The sequence below is a fragment of the Macaca mulatta genome, chromosome 5, assembly GCF_049350105.2.
Source record: "Macaca mulatta isolate MMU2019108-1 chromosome 5, T2T-MMU8v2.0, whole genome shotgun sequence".
NCBI lineage: Eukaryota > Metazoa > Chordata > Mammalia > Primates > Cercopithecidae > Macaca > Macaca mulatta.
The window spans coordinates 15030043-15047429 of NC_133410.1; the positions used below are offsets into that span (position 1 = coordinate 15030043).

Genomic DNA, 17387 nt, shown 5'->3' on the forward strand with positions numbered 1-17387 from the left:
GACTAGTGCCCGCCAAAAATGTATGTCCATCTGGAATCTGTGAATATGATCTTATTTGGGAATAGGGTGTTTGCAGACACAATGGAGTTAAGACAAGGTCATTCTTGATTAGGATGGGCCCTAATCCAATGGCTGGTGCCCTTATCAGGAGAGGGAAATGTGAACACACACGCAAGGGAAAATTCCATGTGAAGACAGAGTCAGGGATTACAGTGATATGTCTATAAGCCAAGGAATGTCAAGGATTCCTGCAACTTTAAGAAACAGAGAGAGAGGCATTGAACAGATTTTCCCTCAGACCCTCCAGGAGAAACTAACTTTGGTGACATCTTGAGGCACTTCTTGCCGCCATTGCTGTGAGAGAACACATTTCTGTTGCTTTAAGCCACCTAGTCTGTGTAATGCATCATGGCAGCCTGAATAAAACACCATGACTTAATGGGTAGCCATGATCTCTATAGCATCTAGGTATCACGTTCATTAAGAAGATTAAAATCGTATTTCTGAAATCATTCCTTTATTTTGCACACACATGGCTGCTATTTACTGAACTTCCTCTAACTCCAAGTCCATGTTGCCATGCAATGAAATGTGACAAATTCATGTCTTGCTCAGAAGGCTAAACTGGAAATTCATGAATGCTTACAGATTTAAACTTTCATAGCAGGCTCAGATCAACAAACCAAAACTTCTACAGAAAAAAGTAGATGTGTAAGCTTGTCACTCTTGGGCCCATCGGCACCTGTTCCCTATCATATTGCTGAACTCTGTGAACTCCAGAAAGGAAGCTTTCTTTTCCAAACTTCAGAGAAGCTGCAGATCAAGAATTTGGCCAGTTGCATCCGGTTAGAAACTCCCTTCTTCCTGTGTGAGAACGTTGGACTGAAAGCGGCATAACACAAAAAGAGATGGTTCTCTGTCAGGGAGAGGTCAGCTCTGGAAGAAAAAAAAAAAAAGGAAAGGATGAAAAATTCTTTATTAGTTGTTATGGGCTGAATTGTGTGAACTGTGTCCCTCCCCAAACCTAAAAACCGTAGACTTAAGTCCTAACTTCCAGTACCCCAGGGAGTGTTTGTACTTAAAGATAGGGGCCATTAAGGAGGTGGTTAAGGTTAAAGGGGGTTGTTAGGGTGGGACTTCATCCAGTATGAATGGTGTCCTAACAAGAGATGAGGACACAGATCCACACAGAGGAATGACAGTGAGAAGGCTGCCATCTATGACTCAAGGAGAGTCCTCAGAAGACACCAATCCTACTGACACTTGATCTTGGACTTGCAGTCTCCAGAATTGTGAGAAAATATGTTTCTGCTGTTTAAACCACCCAGTCTGTGGCATTTTGCTATGGCAGCCCTAGCAAGCTAATACAGTAGTCCTACGCGGCTCATCTGCAGGATCAAGATATTGTTTCAAGCTTTAGCACCTGTATGCATCTGTATGTAAGCTGCACATCTGTCTGTATAAATATGCATAGATGGATGTCTAAATGGGTACTCTTCTAATGGTTAACATTGTTTATCTCTGTGTGGTGAGACTATGGATGAAGTTTTAAAATTCTTTGTGTTTTTCTGTTGTGTTTGAATTTTTCAAATGATTTGTGTGTCTTATTTGTGGAAAGACCAAAAAAATCAACTTTTAAAAGAAAAAAAAAACAAGCACCTCCCCTCAATAGTAATTTTTTTGTTTTGGCTTAAGGGGTCCATTTTCTCCTCTGGGACCGATCTGAGACATTAAACAAGCAGGAAATCTCCAGCCCACAGCAGCAGACACCAGAACAACTTTGGCGCGACCCGACATTTCTTGCTGCCCGGGCGCTATTAGAACAAGCCTTATTTGTTTTGTGGTATTAGTTATCAAAGTGCTGCTTATCAGGAAATCTGCTTTCTTCCTATTTTTCTGACATGGATAATATGAAAACCCTCAGAAACTCTCCTTTTAAACTCAAAGTGCACGAACAAGACTAGAATCCCATGTCAATGAACTCCTTGCTGATGTATAAAACTAATGAAAGCTGCTGCATTTAAGGAGAAAGATCAGTACTAAGCTTTATTTCCACAAGAAAAAGTTTGGTCTTTTAAAAGCAATACTTGGAGTTGATTAAATCTGTTATTATTAATTCGATTTTCTCTTCTGTGATGAACAAAAAACAGTGAAAGGCTTTGAGAGCTGTGAGAAAGACTTTGAAGATTATTTGACTCAAACTTTCCTCGGTGCACACCACCCCCTACCCTAACTCAACTGCAGGAGAGGAAACAAGACGGGGTGTGGCGACACCTCCACCGTGACATAGCACCTCGGCCACAAACAGCCGCAGCAAAGGCTTGGTTCAGTGGGAAACATCACCCGGCAGAATTCCAAAGGCCTAAGTTTAACAGTGGGGTTGCCCCATCACAAGGAGATTCTCAACCTTGGCTGCACATTCAAATCACTTGGGGGAGCGTTTTAAAAGTATCCATTCCTGCTCTGCTATGCTGGAGACATAGATGGAACCGTCTGGCAAGGGGCCTGGGCACCAGCATTTTTAGAGCTTCTTGTAGGTGATTCTTGTGCATCCCCAGGGTAAGTGCCACCCCTGATGAACCACCTCATCTACTCTGCTCTGCAACAGACAGCCTCAAACCCACCCCCAAACACATGCTGAGACTCTGATGTGGTCGCAGTAGCTGTGAAAGTGCTAAGTGCCGCTCACGTAGTCTCTGTATGTGAGTAAAGGAAAGGGTGTTACCTGTAGGCGTCTTTCACTTGTCACCCTTGGAAGAAGCTGATGAGAAAGGCACACAGGGCCTGGAAGGGTTTCCAACAGTGTTCCCAGGCCGCCTTCTTTGCTTCTTCATTCCCTCCAGGCCTGGGTCCAGGCTCGGTAGCTTTGGCTGTGGGTAGGGTGGTGGGTTTGGCTTTTCCCAGCTCTTCCATCGAGTCCTTTCCCAGCTGTGTTGCTTCTGTGAGTTTCACTGTGGGCCTCAGAGATGGCGTCCCAGCCTCAGGCTGCTGGTTGGGCACTGGGCTGCCGTTGAGGCTGGAAGTCACCTGCTGCATGTGGGCCTGGGGCCCAGCCTTCCTGCACACGGATGGCCTCAGCACCGGGGCCCCCTGGCATGCATGGTGAAGGCGCCTCAGCTCCTGCAGGGCTTGGTTCCAGTAAGGTTTGGGGTCAGCAACAAAAGCCTGGCACATACTGGGCTGCCCCCTGTACTCACACCAGTATGTCTGGTCTGTGTTGTGGCAGTCGACGCGAAGCCAGACTTCTCCAGCATCTGGCCCCAAGCTGCTGGGGTGCATAGTGCAGGAATCTCTCCCTCCAGTCTGGAAATGGAATTCCTCCCCAGTGCTTCCTTGCTTTTGCCTCGGGGTCTGACCCAAAGTCCCCAGGCAGGACAAGGTCACCAGCAGGAGGCAGGGGATGAACTTCATGGCGATGCTCTAATCAACTTGCCTGCAACCCTGCACCAGGAGACAGAACCCAAGTGGGACGAGTCACCCTTTAAAGGGGGCTGCACAAAAGACTCTTTCTCTGCAAGGGTGGGGAAGGTGTTTCACAGCAAATGAGAAACATGCCCACAGACCTTAGACACTTGGCAAGGGCAGAGCAGCCACCAGGGGCCACCTACCACAAGCAAAGGGAATGGTTTTCCTGAGTGCATCAGAGAGATCTGCCCCGGCCCTGTCACACATAAAGCACTACACACAGCTTTGGGGTTGAGGGTTTTACAGTTTTCCAACCACAGGGAGCTTGCTCTAAAATTGGCCCTTGTACGGGAACAGCCTTCTTTGTCAACATTTGGTATATGCCAAGGTGTGGCAGTGGAATTCTGGAAAGAGAGGTTTGTAGCTGGGAGTCTGGGCTGCCTTGAGGCTCCCCCCTGCTCCTTGGAATCCCCATCTTGGGGGACCATGGGTTTAGATAATCCAAAGGATGCCAGAATTTTGTGAGCCGAGGTGTTGAGATGGCCTAGCAAATGCAAAAAAGACTATGTGAGGCCATGTGAGGATGTGTGTGCTAGAGGGACACAGAGACACTCCCCCTCCCACCCACCGAGCTGAGAGTCACCTGGTGTGGCCTCTGTGGGGCTGTCCCACCATCACCGTGGCCACAGGCCACAGTGCTGCAATGCTCACTTCTCTTCTTATTGCACGCCTGACAATTGCACCAACTGAATGACCAGGAAGGCATGCAAATATATGTTCACACTGGGATTCAGTCTACTTTAGACCATGAATTCTATTTCAAATTCAATTGAAATAACACAGTTTTCATTATGTCCCAGAAAAATATGATTTTAAACATTATTATTGTTCTAAAAATAGAAAAAAAACCAGAATAAATTGAAAATAACTTTTGGTTCTGTGTCAAGAATCATATTTTGGTATGGTCATAACTGTCTTTTGATGACTTTCCAGAGGGCACTGTGGAGTGGACTAAAGGTGGCAATTTGCTGTTAGGGATAGGGTTGACGGACGTTGTGGGACTAGTTTGAATGTGAAGGATTTATCTTGGCGATCCCACGTGGGGTAGTTGGTACCTGGCACGGCCTTCCTTCCGCCTGGATAACCTGAGTCCTGAGAAGACCTAGTAGCGCTGGAACTAAAGTCGACTGAGCTTTGGCAGCCACTGTGTGTGTAGTAGTGAGAGCCTCCCAGAAGAGGGCGTCACCCCAGGTGGGGAGCAGAGGAAGCTTCCAAGTGGTGCCAAACCTTCAAGACAAGCCAGTCAACTTGCCAGGTTGAGAAAGGGTAAAAGGCAGTTTTTTTTTTTTTTTAAAGAGATGGGGCCTCATTCTGTCACCTAGACCGGATTGCAGTGGTGTGATCATAGCTGACTGGCTCATTGTAGCCTCCAACTCCTGGGCTCAATCACTCCTCCTGCCTCAGCCTCCCAAGTAACTGGGACTACAGGCTTGGGCTGCCACACCCAGCTAAATTTTTAATTTTTAATTTTTAGGGACAGGGTCTTACTCTGTTGTCCAGGCCGATCTCAAACTCCTGGCCTCAAGCAATCCTTCTGTTTCTTTGTCCTCTGGAGTCACTGGAATTACAGATGTGAACCACCACAACCGGCTAAAGGTAGGTTCTTTTTTTTTTTTTGAGACAGCCTTACTTTGCCACCCAGGCTGGAGTACAGTAGTGCAATCTTGGCTCACTTCAACCTCCACCTCCCAGGTTCAAGCAATTCTCCTGTCTCAGCCACCTGAGTAGTTGGGATTACAGGTGCCCACCACCATGCCAGGCTAATTTTTGTGATTTTAGTAGAGATGAGGTTTCGCCATGTTGGCAAGGCTGGTCTCGAACTCCTGACTTCAAGTGATCGGCCCACTTCAGCCTCCCTAAGTGCTGAGATTAGAGGTACGAGCCACTGTGCCTGGCCAAGGGCAGGTTCTTAAGGCAGGGCAATGCTTCCTGTAAAGGAGTGCTCCTGGAGTGCAGGTTTATGGACTGCTGAAATGTGAAGGGCAAGGAGGCAGTGGTGAGAATCAGGCTGGAGAGGTGACTCAGGGTGGGGTGCACAGCCCCTGTACCAATCCACAGGGCCAGTTCTGAGATAGAGCTTTGCCCTTCGTGTGCTTCCGATTCAGGAGCCCCTGGAGTAAACAGCACTCCAAGCCAGGTTCCATGTCGTGGCCAGAGGAAGACAGGTGTTCAGCTCCAACCTCCTTTCTCCCACCCACCACAGTGTTGCAGGCAACAGCTTGCTAGACCCATCCAGCCGCCCTGAGGTTATGGCCAGCCCTTTTCAATGCCCTAGTGAGGCTGAGTTTACCTTTCAATGGGAACTTATCATAAGAGCTCTAATCACGCTCTTCCTCCTTCTGCTTTTGGGACAAACCAAGCCTCAAGACCTTTGCACTAGTCGTGCTCACTGCCTGAATATCTTTTCCCGAACATTGCATGCCTAACTTCTCCCTGCCACCTTCACAGAGGCCTTCCCTCGCTATACAATGTAAATGAGCTCTTCTGTTCCTCTATCACTTCATCCTGCTTTAATACTCTTGAAGGCAGTGATTTCTCTCTTTTTTTTTTTTTTTTTTTTGAGATGGAGTTTTGCTCTGTCACCCAGGTTGGAGTGCAATGGTGCGATCTCAGCTCACTGCAACCTCTGCCTCCCAGGTTCAAGCAATTCTCCTGTCTCACCCTCCTGAGTAGCTGGGACTATAGGCACATGCCACCACACTCGGCTAATTTTTATATTTTTAGTAGAGACAAGGTTTCACCATATTGGTCAGGCTGGTCTTGAACTCCTGACCGCAGATGATCCACCCATCTTGGCCTCCCAAAGTGTTGGGATTACAGGCATGAGCCACCATGCCCAGCTCAATTTCTCTCGTTATTTGCTTGTTCATCTTTTAAGCATGGAGTGTCATGATCAGATTTGTGCTGTAAGAGACTGCTGTGTTGAGAAAGGATTGGTGGACAGGGAGGCTGTGGACAGGGAGGGAAGTGGGCAAACTGGCTGTGTATGGGTTGAGTTGCTGTAACAAAAAGACCTTCTCTGTTATGAACCAGTCTTCCAGATTCATGCCTGGCAGTTCTTCAAATTTAACACATGGATTCCAAGGTTTGTTTGATTGCTGCCACGCCAGTGGAACAAGTCCAGGATCTGCAGTTTTGTCTTAGTAGACACTTCACTTACTCCTGGCCTAAGCCTAGTCACTCAGCCACATCTAGCTGCAAGGAAGGCTGGGAAATATAGTCCCCACAAGGTAGCCATATGTTTAGCCAAAACTCAGGGGGCTGGAAGCCTAAAAGAAAGAGGGGAAGGCCTCGTTAGTCAAGAGACATTATGAAAACTGTAACAGGATCATCAGTGGGGATGGAGAGGAAGGCTTGGTGACCAAGGGTGGATGGAAGGGAGAGGGAAAGCAGACTTAAGAGATTCCTCCGGCTCCAGTGAGAGGGTGAAGGTGGAGAAATTCAAGAAAGGGAACATGGCGGGGAGAACCTGTGCGGATGTGCAGGTCAGGACAGCAGTTTAAGGCAGGTGCTATAAACTGTGGCCCATGTGGCCTGCTTTTGTAATTTCTGGAGAACACAGCAATATCCATTCACTTACGTATTGCCTGTGGCTACTTTTGAGCTACAACACAGTTGAGGAAACACAGGCCACATGACCCAGAAAGCGAAATATATTCACTGCCTGACCCTTTATAGAGAAAGGTTGCCAACCTCTAGTTTAAGGTGCATCTGGGTGGAGACATGTCATGAACACAGGGGTGGCCAGAGCTCTATGTGATGAGAGAACCAAAGGGAGCAGGTGAAGTGATAAGTGAATGAAATCACTCAAGGAGAGAGTGAGGGGTGGACCAGGAGAGAACCCATGAATGCCACCTAAATTTAAGAACTGGAGAGATGAGTGTTGGAAGGAGACTGAGGAATAGACAGCCATGCCCCAAGAAGACACTGGAGAGGGCTCCTTTGGGAGCCTGAAGGGAGATCTTTGTAAAGGGGATGTGTTCACAAAAGTCAAGTCCTCGGAGACCCCGACAGGAGCCCTTCAGGAGTGGTGGGGACAGAAGCCAGGTCCCAGGAGCTGAAGAACCAGTGGAAATGAGAAAGTGGACATAGAGATGTGTAGATAATTCTTTCAAGGAAATTATTTCCGAAGAGAGGGAAAAAAAGAAAACATGTTGTACTACCAGGCTGAGTGTGCAGTTGGGTTGAGGAAAGGTTGATTTTTTTTTTCTTTTTTGAAACAGTCTCGTTTTCTCAGCAGGCTGGAGTGCAGTGGCACGATCTCAGCCCACTGCAACTTCCGCCTTCCAGGTTCAAGCGATTCTCCTGCCTCAGCCTCCCAAGTAGCTGGGACTACAGGCACGTGCCACCACTGCCAGCTAATTTTTGTATTTTTAGTAGAGATGGGGTTTCACCATGTTGGCCAGGATGGTCCCGATCTCCTGACCTCATGATCCACTGTCCTCAGCCTCCCAAAGTGTTGGGATTACAGGTGTGAGCCACTGTGCCCAGCCAGGCTGATTTTTTTTTAGCAAAGATAAGAACTTTAGGACCATATCCTTCCACTGTGTTTGGTGATTTGAGATACTGAAAAATAAATAAATAAAAGTTGCAAGAGTGACACTACGAGTATTAAGTTGGCTTGAATAACTTGAACTATTTAAATGGGCGATAGAAAAATCAGGTTTTCAAAAAATGGGAAGTTAGGAGGTAATTTCCTCTGAAGAATTATACACTACATAGTCTTGTTTAAATTGCAAGCCTCTTGTGTGTTGTTTTAAAGACATTCATTTTTACTTGTGTATGTTTAGGAGTACATCAGGCAAAGCAGAGTTTGCCCATAGTTGGTATCCAATTGTGTGTATTGTGACCTGGACAGTTCCCTAGGAAATGATGACTTTAGACCTGAAGAAGATCTAAAAAAAAAAAAGCCCACATTGACCTTTACCTTGACCTTGAATTACTTCTGTATAATGGGCCTTTAATAATAAGTAATGGAATAAATTCACAAATAATATATGCCCAAATTTCATCATCTAACTTGTGAGTCGCTGGATCTACTCAAGGAAGCAACATACAGACCATGATTTCCAAGTTCCTTTTTATTGAAACAAATCAGAACTGCAATCTGCACATGAAAAGACCTGGGGGAAAGCCTACATCTGGAATTTCATTACGTCAATGTTAAATTTTGTCCGACCAGTTTTTCATTGTTCATCACTTTTGATAATGACAGATCCAACATGAAAATCCTAAAGCAAATGGATATTTACCTTGTGCTTTCATGTAAATTTAGGGACCAAACTCAAAGGTTTCATCCATGCTGGACACCAAATCTAAGAATTGTGACAGGATCTTCTCATATTTCATTTTAGAACCCTTGATACTAGTCTGATGATATTCATGTTAGCTGTACTCCAATTCATGTTTATTCTAATGCAACAGAAAACTCTGTTAAACTGTACACTTACAGATGTAATTGGCATCTGTTAAAACAACTCCACTTTTGAACGAACAGCACTTCTTTCTCTCAAGATCTCTCTCTCTCTTTTGAATTTGCAGATGGAGTTACGCAGGTTTCTCTAGGATTGCTTTTGCATGCCATTTCCAAATGGAACATGACCAATCTTTGATAAAGTATAATAGATAAAAATCTTTGTGCGAAGGATATGCTGTAGGTTTCACACACTTTTAGTGAAAATGGATTATTTTCAACAGCACCAAGAAGTCAATGGTGACTTATTCACTTAGAAGAAAGTCCTATAATACTCATTTGTTTAAAAAACTCTGTGGTAACAAAAGGTATATACACCATTTACTGTACACAAAATGCATCTTTCCTGTAAACTGGTGTGTGTTTAGCACACTCCACACATGGCAATATGTTAGAACCTAGCCATCACATTTGATAAGAGTTTTGACAGAAATGCATCCAATGGGAACAAACACCCCATATGTTGTAGTGTCTAAATAGAAACTCAGTGTAAAAAAGTAAAAAACAAAAATAGACAGGGAGGGAGTCATCCTTGAATAGTGATGGACCATGGACTATAAACATGATTGTGTTCATTCTTAAAGCACTACCCAGAGACTAATGGCGCCGTTTCCTTGGTGCCCGCCTGAGTCACTACGTTGCCACTGGCATTCCTCCTGGATTTGGAAAGTCCTTGTAGACCCAGAAACTACCAAAAATCTGTGATCCTTTCCACTTTGAGTATCCTGATGCTGAAATGAAAGTTAAACACAATTTTAGATATTGCTTTTGAATTAATAAAGAGAAAACCAAGAATGCATAATCCTAAAATGGTCCCCACCAGGAGCCTAAGAACTAAGGAAAATATAAACTCGTTCAAGAGGCACAACAATATGTTTGTTGCAAAACAATTTGTTAAAATATAGCAATATAGAAAAAAACTTTGTGGTTTTTGTTTATTTATTTATTTTATTATTATTATTATTATTTGAGAGGGAGTCTCACTCTGTCACCTAGGCTGGAGTGCAATGGTGCAATCTTGGCTCACTGCAACCTCCGCCTCCCAGGTTCAAGTGATTCTCCTGCCTCAGCCTCCCAAGTAGCTGGGACTACAGGCACCTGCCACCATGCCAGGCTAATTTTTATATTTTTTAGTAGAGATAGGGTTTCGTCATGTTGGCCAGGCTGGTCTCGAACTCCTAATCCCAAGTGATCTGCCCACCTCAGCTTCTCAAAGTGCTGGGATTACAGGCATGAGCCACCACACCCAGCCAGAAAAAAATTTTAAGTCTATAATACTCAAGGTATGTGGTTGGTACACAGATTTCTAGATTTTTGTTTGTTCTTTTGTTTTTTTAGAGATAGGGCCTCACTACATTTTCCAAGTTGGAGTGCATAAGTGTGTTGGCTCTTCACAGGTATAATCATGGTTCACTGCATCTTTGAACTCCTGGGCTCAAGCAATCCTTCTACCACCACCTCCCACCCCAGTAGCTGGGACTACAGTCAGGCACCACCATGCCTGGCTTATTTTTTACTCTAAAAAAACTTTTTTTTTTTTTTTGAGATGGAGTCTCACTCTGTTGCCCAGGCTGGAGTGCAGTGGTGCGATCTCGGCTCACTGCAACCTCTGCCTCCCAGGTTCAAGCGATTCTCCTGCCTCAGCCTTCTGAGTAGCTGAGATTACAGGCGGGATTACAGGGGCCTGCCACCACACCCGGCTAACTTTATAAAGTAGAAACAGGGTTTCACCATGTTGGCCAGGCTGGTTTCCAACTCCTGACCTCAAGCGATCTACCCGCCTCGGCCTCCCATAGTGCTGGGATTACAGGTGTGAGCCACCGTGCCAGCCCTTATTTTTTTACTTAAAAAAAAAAACTTATTTTTTAAAATATACACACATACTTACTGTGTGTGTGTGTGTATATACATATATAAATACACACACATTTATATAGCAATGTATGTATATACAGAGAAGGTCATTGTATCGTATCTATATATCCAGTCATCCCTCAGGATCCATGTGGGATTTGTTCCAGGACCCCTACACACATCCTCCAACATACTGTGTATCATCTCTAGATTACTCATAATACCTAAACATACTGTGTATCATCTCTAGATTACTCATAATACCTAATACAATGTAAGTGTTATGTAAGTAGTTGTTATACTGTATTGTTTTTATTATTTTTATTTTTGTACTGTTATTTAAAAAACTTTTTTTACAGTATTTTTAATCCACAGCTTGAATCCGTGGATGTGGAACCTGCAGGTACAGAGGGTGGACTGGATATATAAAATCATCATGTGTAATATACTGACCTAGATTTCCCACTTAATGTATTAGGAATAGCTATGTTTTGATGTTCTAAAAACTAAAAACTATAGTCCTATAGATTCTCTTCAACGAAAGCATCAAACTTACCTCAAGCAATTTCAACATCAGCTATCAATGTGATGGGCTAAAAAACAAAAAAATAAAGAAATATAATAACCCCAGGAAAGCTGTGGGTGGTTTCATCACCTCTGTGCTAAGAAGCAGACCTGTTACTAAAGGTACAGACGAATATAAACCACACCTCATAAAGTTTATCAAGAAGAATGTGTCCGACAAAACATGTTACTCTAGCTTCTGTTTGTATCGCTTTTAAAAAGAGACTAGAAGATAAAGAGGATAAACAGACTATGACAGTTTATCATATAAATGATATGTGAATATCATATAAATGAATATTCACAATCTAAGGTTAAAAGTGTTAAGAGTCACTAACAATACATGTTGAAGACATTAGACCAGCAGCAACACCGCAGTACACACCAGTCTACCACAGGAGTCTTTCTAAAGTCTGCTTCTAGGAGAGAAGACAGAAGCAAATGGAAGTTCCGCAGGGACCTTATTACAACTACAAATTCCTGGGTGTAAGATCAGGCAGTGCATATGGCCTCTAAGTGGCTCTCTGGGTGAACCATCAACAGTAGCCCTAGTGTCCTCTAAAGTGACTCCGGGATAATGGCCTTGACAATCAAAAGGTATACGCCAGGGGGAGACTAGTGAACTCCATCTGGAAGGTCTACAGTTTCAACTCGGGCACCACCCTCCCCAACTGTGACTTTGGGTGGATCACAACCCCCCTGAACCTGCAGGGTCCACCTTGCCTCACTCCAGTGCTGCATCAGACACATGAGGTTGGGGGAGGATGTGCACAGAGGACATCAGGGCACCTGCCAGGCAAGACATTCCTTCTAAAGTGTTTCACTTGAGAAAGTGCACATGCTTGGTTCTGTGTGCCTCTTCCTGCACTACTCTTTATGCTTTCGGTAAAGAAACAAACTCTTTATTGAAAGGGCTCAAAGGGCCCCTGGAAAAGGGTGCAAGCAGGGGCTGGTTCAATCTCTTGTTACTGTCCACCTCACCAGGACCTGGAGCTGAACATTATGAAGGACTGTAGGCTCTGGCGATCATTTCTAAAGAATATCTACATTTGCCTTACTGAGCAGAGGGATACTGCACACACTAACAGGATCACTGGTTCTTCTCCTCTTGCCTAGCAGTGCCTCTCCTCCAGACAGTATATCCATCCTATCCTGGAAGAGATGGAACTCTGGAGACCTCAGAAGCAGGAAATGAGCGAAACAAACCAATTTAGGCAGTGTCTTAGTCTGTTTTCTGCTGCTATAACAGAATATCAGAGACTGGGTAACTTACAAAGAAAAAAAAAATAATGTTTTTTATAGTTCTGAAGGCCACGAAGTCCAAGAGCTTGGTGCTGGCATCTGGTGAGGGCTTTCATGCTGCATCATCCCACGGTGGAAGGGCAAATGAGTGCAAGAGACAGATAGGGAATGGGGTCGAGCTTCCTCCTTTTATCAGGAGCCCACTCCCATGATAATGGTATTAATCCATTTATGAAGGCAGAGCTCTCATGACCTATCCACCTGTCCAAGGTCTCGCCTATTAATATAGTGACAACGGCAATTAAATCTCAACATGAGTTTTGGAGGGGACAATGAAACTATAGCAAGTAACTAAAACTAATCCTGGAAGATCCTGATGTAAGAGAAACAAAGGGCCTTAGATGAGACCATAATTGGAGATACTTTTCTTCAGGCCATTAGGATTTGGGCTCTGAATGATAACTTCCTGGGTGCCCAACACAAAAAAGTAATAAAATAAAGAAGGCCAGTGCATGACATCTGAGACTCTCCTGTCCGCAGAGTGGACATCACACACTGATGACAGCACTTTTGAGTCAGTCTGGATTAAACCTCCAGATTTCAATCAACACAGGGCTCTGGGCAACCTGATCAACAGAGAGAAGTTGGCCCAGGAGGTGGAATCTGTTTGTCACTGATGCACTATCTCCTTCACAGAAAAAGGAAGGTCCTGGTCCCTGAAGAACCTAAAACATCACACAAGGGAAGGGGTTCCAAGCACCCAAGACCTATGCAGCCAGAACCTACCCAGGTGAGGGTCAGCTGCTGTTCATGTAGCATTCCCTGGGATCCACCTGCTTCCTCCTCCAGGCTGCAGAGGTGCAGCCATGCGAACCCCTCCTACTTCTATCTAAGAATCTGGCCAAGCGTGGTGGCTCATGCCTGTAATCTAGCACTTTGGGGTAGATCACTTGAGGTCAGGAGTTCAAGACCAGCCTGGCCAACAGAGCGAAACTCCATCTCTACTAACAACAGAAAAATTAGCTGAGCATGGTAGTGTGAGCCTGTAATCCCAGCTACTCAGGAGGTTGAAGCACAAGAATCGCTTGAACCCAGGAGGCGGAAGTTGCAGTGAGCCGAGATCACACCACTGCATTCCAGCCTGTGTGACAGAGTGAAACTGTGTCTCAAACAACAACAACAACAACAAAGAATCTACAACAGCACTCACAATGAACACCATCTGCAGCAGAACTAGCAAGAAGGTGGTTCACAGACATATTTTGTTGGGCCCCCATGGTATTTTTTTCTCAACATTGTTTGCTAACATTAAAAAGGGTAATTTCATATTAAAATCAGATTTCTCTCCTTTTCAGATAAACTAGAGTTTCTAGCAACATTTGCCTCTTATTTGTTCCTCTTTCTGCCAATTTGGTAGTCTTCAGAGTGAAGACTGGGAAAAATAATCAAATTATTCTGTGGTCTTTCCACCTGTTTTGGGAATTTTTCTTTGCCCACCTGCCTTTGGGAGAATAGGAGAAATAGCTCAAATCTTAGCTTGGCCCTGGCTAGCTGTGGAGACCTGGGCATGGCCTACACGTCCCTGAGTCTATCTGCAAAAGACAGATAACAGGGAGGTGATGATAGCCATAAAGGGCCAATGTGAGGACTGTGCAGGATGAGGCAGGGTGGCCATCCTGCCCCGTTCCTGGGGCTACCGGACCAACACTGGTGTTCGGTTGTTCTCAAGCCTTTGTGGCTTCACGTGGAGCAACTTTCTCCCTTGATCTCTGAAGTCAGAGCTAGACAGAATAAGTTTACACACACACACATACACACACACTCTCTCTCTTTCTTTTTTCAATCTGTCTCTCTCTCTAAAGAACTCCCTAGCAGGAGAAAGATCACAATCTGAGTGACCTCTAGTGATCCACGGAAGGCCAGGAAGAAGATTTGGAAATCATTATTTCCTGAAATGAAAATGCCTCCACTTGCTCTGGAGACTTTGTGTGGCAGACAGAAGCATCGTTGGAAAGAAAATCCAGGCTCACGTAGGTTTATATGAAAGTCTATTAACTTTTCCTTCAATCAAAAGCAAATAACCACAGACTGTATGTATAAGGGACTAATTACAGTATGTGTGTGTATACATGTGTGTGAGTGTTTAAGAAATAACAAAGATAAAAGAAAAGGGGAACAAAAAAAACTAGTGCATGAAACTGAGTTTGCCACTCAGAAGCACCCCACTTTATGGTTCTTACTTAAGAGAATTCTCCTGGGAAACACTCCATGAAGCAATATTAGTTATCAAACTGCTCCACACTTGGTAAGTACTAACGTCCTGGTTTGCAGAAGGCTTTTCTTTCATTCTTACGTTAAAATGAATTTTTTTTTTTTTTTCATTTATAGAGACAGGGTGTTGCTATGTTGCCCAGGCTGGTTTTGAACTCCTGGGCTCAAGTGATCCTCCCTCCTCAGCCTCCCAAAGTGCTGGGATTAAAAGCGTGAGCCACCGCGCCCAGCCAGAAGGCTTTTCTAAAATAGCCAAGCACCTTCTCTGTACACTGATCATTTGCCTCTTAAACCTAGCTTTGTCCTGAAATGCAGCCAACACCTGAAAACTGTTGGCGATAAACACTGGGGGAAAATCACAGTCTCAAGCCATGTGAAGGAGGCATCAATTCGGGTTCATTTGTACGACGGTATCACGAGGTGTCTGCTAATATCCATAGCCCAGTCGGTGTCATCGATGGAGGCTAAGTGGAGCTGGCTCAGCTAACAGATTAGAGCCACACTTAGTTATCTTCTGAATCACCTTCGGGTTCCCTCCATCGGAAATGCCAGGGTAATAAGAAAAGATTATGGTTTTTATAGTGAACCGCAAACCCTTAAATAAGGGCTCACAGTGGTCAAAGGGTGAATATTTTGCCTGGTTACCTCACTGAACCCTCACAACCCTATGCAAACAAGCCTCTTATTTTTATTTATTTATTTATTGAGACAGAGTCTCACTCTGTCGCCCGGGATGGAGTGCAGTGGTGCGATCTCAGCTCACTGAAACCTCTCCCTCCCGGGTTCAAGTGATTCTCTTGCCTCAGCCTCCCGAGTAGCTGGGATTACAGGTGCCTGCCACTACGCCTGGCTATTTTTTTTGTATTTTTAGTAGAGATGGGGTTTCACCACGTTGGCCAGCGTGGTCTTGAACTCCTGACCTTGTGATTTGCCGGCCTTGGCTTCCCAAAATGCTGGGATTACAGCCGTGAGCCACCACACCCAGCCTCAAAGCTTTTATTATTCCCCCCTTTTACAAGTGAGAAAACTGAGGCTCAAGGACATTAAATAGCACTTCCATAATGACACATGGAGGCAGAGCAAGGATCCACTCCAACTCAGACCCCTGGGACCTCTAGGAGGGTCTGGGTGGAAAAGAAAGGTGTCCCAATGTCCCTAGAGCTTCTGGGCTGTCATTTCCTAACCTTCTGCAAATAAACCAAATCAAAACTATGATTCTTCACTGACTGCCTGTGGACAGGCTGAACATCCAGGAGACTTGCCAGGGCTCCCACTGGAGGTGGGTGTGCAGGAAGGAAAACAAGTCTCAATTTAATTGTTACCATGAAAGGTGCTTCAGCGAAACTCACATACGGTGTCAGTCTTTGGGATTTTTCTCTTATTGAAACAAAACACTTCAACCTGCCCTTAGAGCTCTACTGTAGAACACAGAATATAGAAAGTAGAAAAAAATTCAAATATACTGTGGACCGTTAAGGAAGGTCACCCAACATTAGTATATCCCTAGTCCCAGGCTTCACAGATGTGTGAAGTGCTAGGCCCTTAACAAGGATAAGTCCTTCCAATGTCTGTTGTAGTAAGAATGACCACAGAATCATCCTAAAGCTTCATTTATGTATTTAACAGAACGAAGGCATTTAATCTAGTTTGAATGTCAACGCTAACAGCCCAAGATGAAATGTTCATTAGCAAGTGAGAAGAGTGGCATTTCTCAACACCGACTAGGGCTGTTTTCTAACATTTTCCTATTTTCCATCATTATCATGTCTTTTTTCTTGTGCAGCAAGTTAAATCCAAGAGTTAGCAAATCTTATGCTGTTCCAGCAATGTGGGTAAAAACTAGTAAATAAGGAGAGCCACAACAAGCTTCTTGAGCCTAGACAATTAAGTCTTTGACGCTATACACAGGACATCTGTGGCACTAAATAGGTGCTCGGTTATTCTCTTATTGATGCTAGAACTGGAAATCTACCCTCCTTTGTAGGAAAGGGCTCACGTGGTGGCGTAAGACAGAAGACAGCTGACGCCTGCCTATTTCCAGCACTCAGATCTGAAGCTGGGAATTAGCCAGAGTCCGGTTGGCTGTGATGATCATGCCTCAGTGACAAAGGTCTGTGGCAGTACTGGTGTGCGGAGAGGACCCTGGCATCTCAAAGGCTGTCTTGCCAGCTTGCACACTGACACCTCCCTTTCAATTGTGGGAGGATTTCTTGGATGCAGCACATTCTTCCAGGCCTACCCGTGCATCTGCCTCTCAGGGAGCCATGGAGTTGTGCCTTCTAGATTCCCTTTTAAGAATGACTTGCCTCCAGCTGGGGGCAGCATGGCCAGCAGAGAACCTCCAGTTGTCAGAGCCTACCGCTCTGGGGGAAGATGGGGTTGCAAAGGCTTAGCTGAGCCCAATGTGGGCAACTCCCTACAGGCCATGCTTGATCCAGAGCTCCTGACCAGCCGGGCCAAGGCTTTGGCAGGCCAACCTCAACTTCTCCCCCTTTCTTTCACAACCATGGATCCTCAT

At 44.9% G+C, this 17387-nt stretch overlaps 2 protein-coding genes across 21 annotated transcripts in view; both read right to left on the bottom strand.

Moving 5' to 3' along the window:
* Positions 1 to 495: 495 nt before the first annotated feature.
* On the bottom strand, positions 496 to 3545 carry FGFBP2 (fibroblast growth factor binding protein 2). 2 transcript variants are annotated; one of them, XM_015138015.3, is made up of 2 exons: positions 2726 to 3545; positions 496 to 936 (listed from the first exon to the last, which is right to left on the bottom strand). In XM_015138015.3, the coding sequence occupies exon 1, from the start codon at positions 3409 to 3411 to the stop codon at positions 2746 to 2748; it is 666 nt and encodes a 221-aa protein (XP_014993501.3). In that variant the 5' UTR covers positions 3412 to 3545; the 3' UTR covers positions 496 to 936; positions 2726 to 2745.
* Positions 3546 to 8531: 4986 nt separating this feature from the next.
* The window catches only part of PROM1 (prominin 1), a 116234-nt gene continuing 107378 nt past the window's right edge, over positions 8532 to 17387 (bottom strand). For all 19 annotated transcript variants that reach the window (XM_015138028.3, XM_015138027.3, XM_015138021.3 and 16 more), the window contains 2 exon segments: positions 11349 to 11385; positions 8532 to 9669 (listed from right to left, as the gene is read on the bottom strand). In XM_015138028.3, the coding sequence (XP_014993514.1) occupies positions 11373 to 11385 (13 nt within the window). In that variant the 3' untranslated portion in view covers positions 8532 to 9669; positions 11349 to 11372.

Excerpts from the sequence above, each read along its gene's own strand:
- FGFBP2 (XM_015138015.3), bottom strand. The coding sequence starts at position 3,411 with ATGAAGTTCATCCCCTGCCTCCTGCTGGTGACCTTGTCCTGCCTGGGG.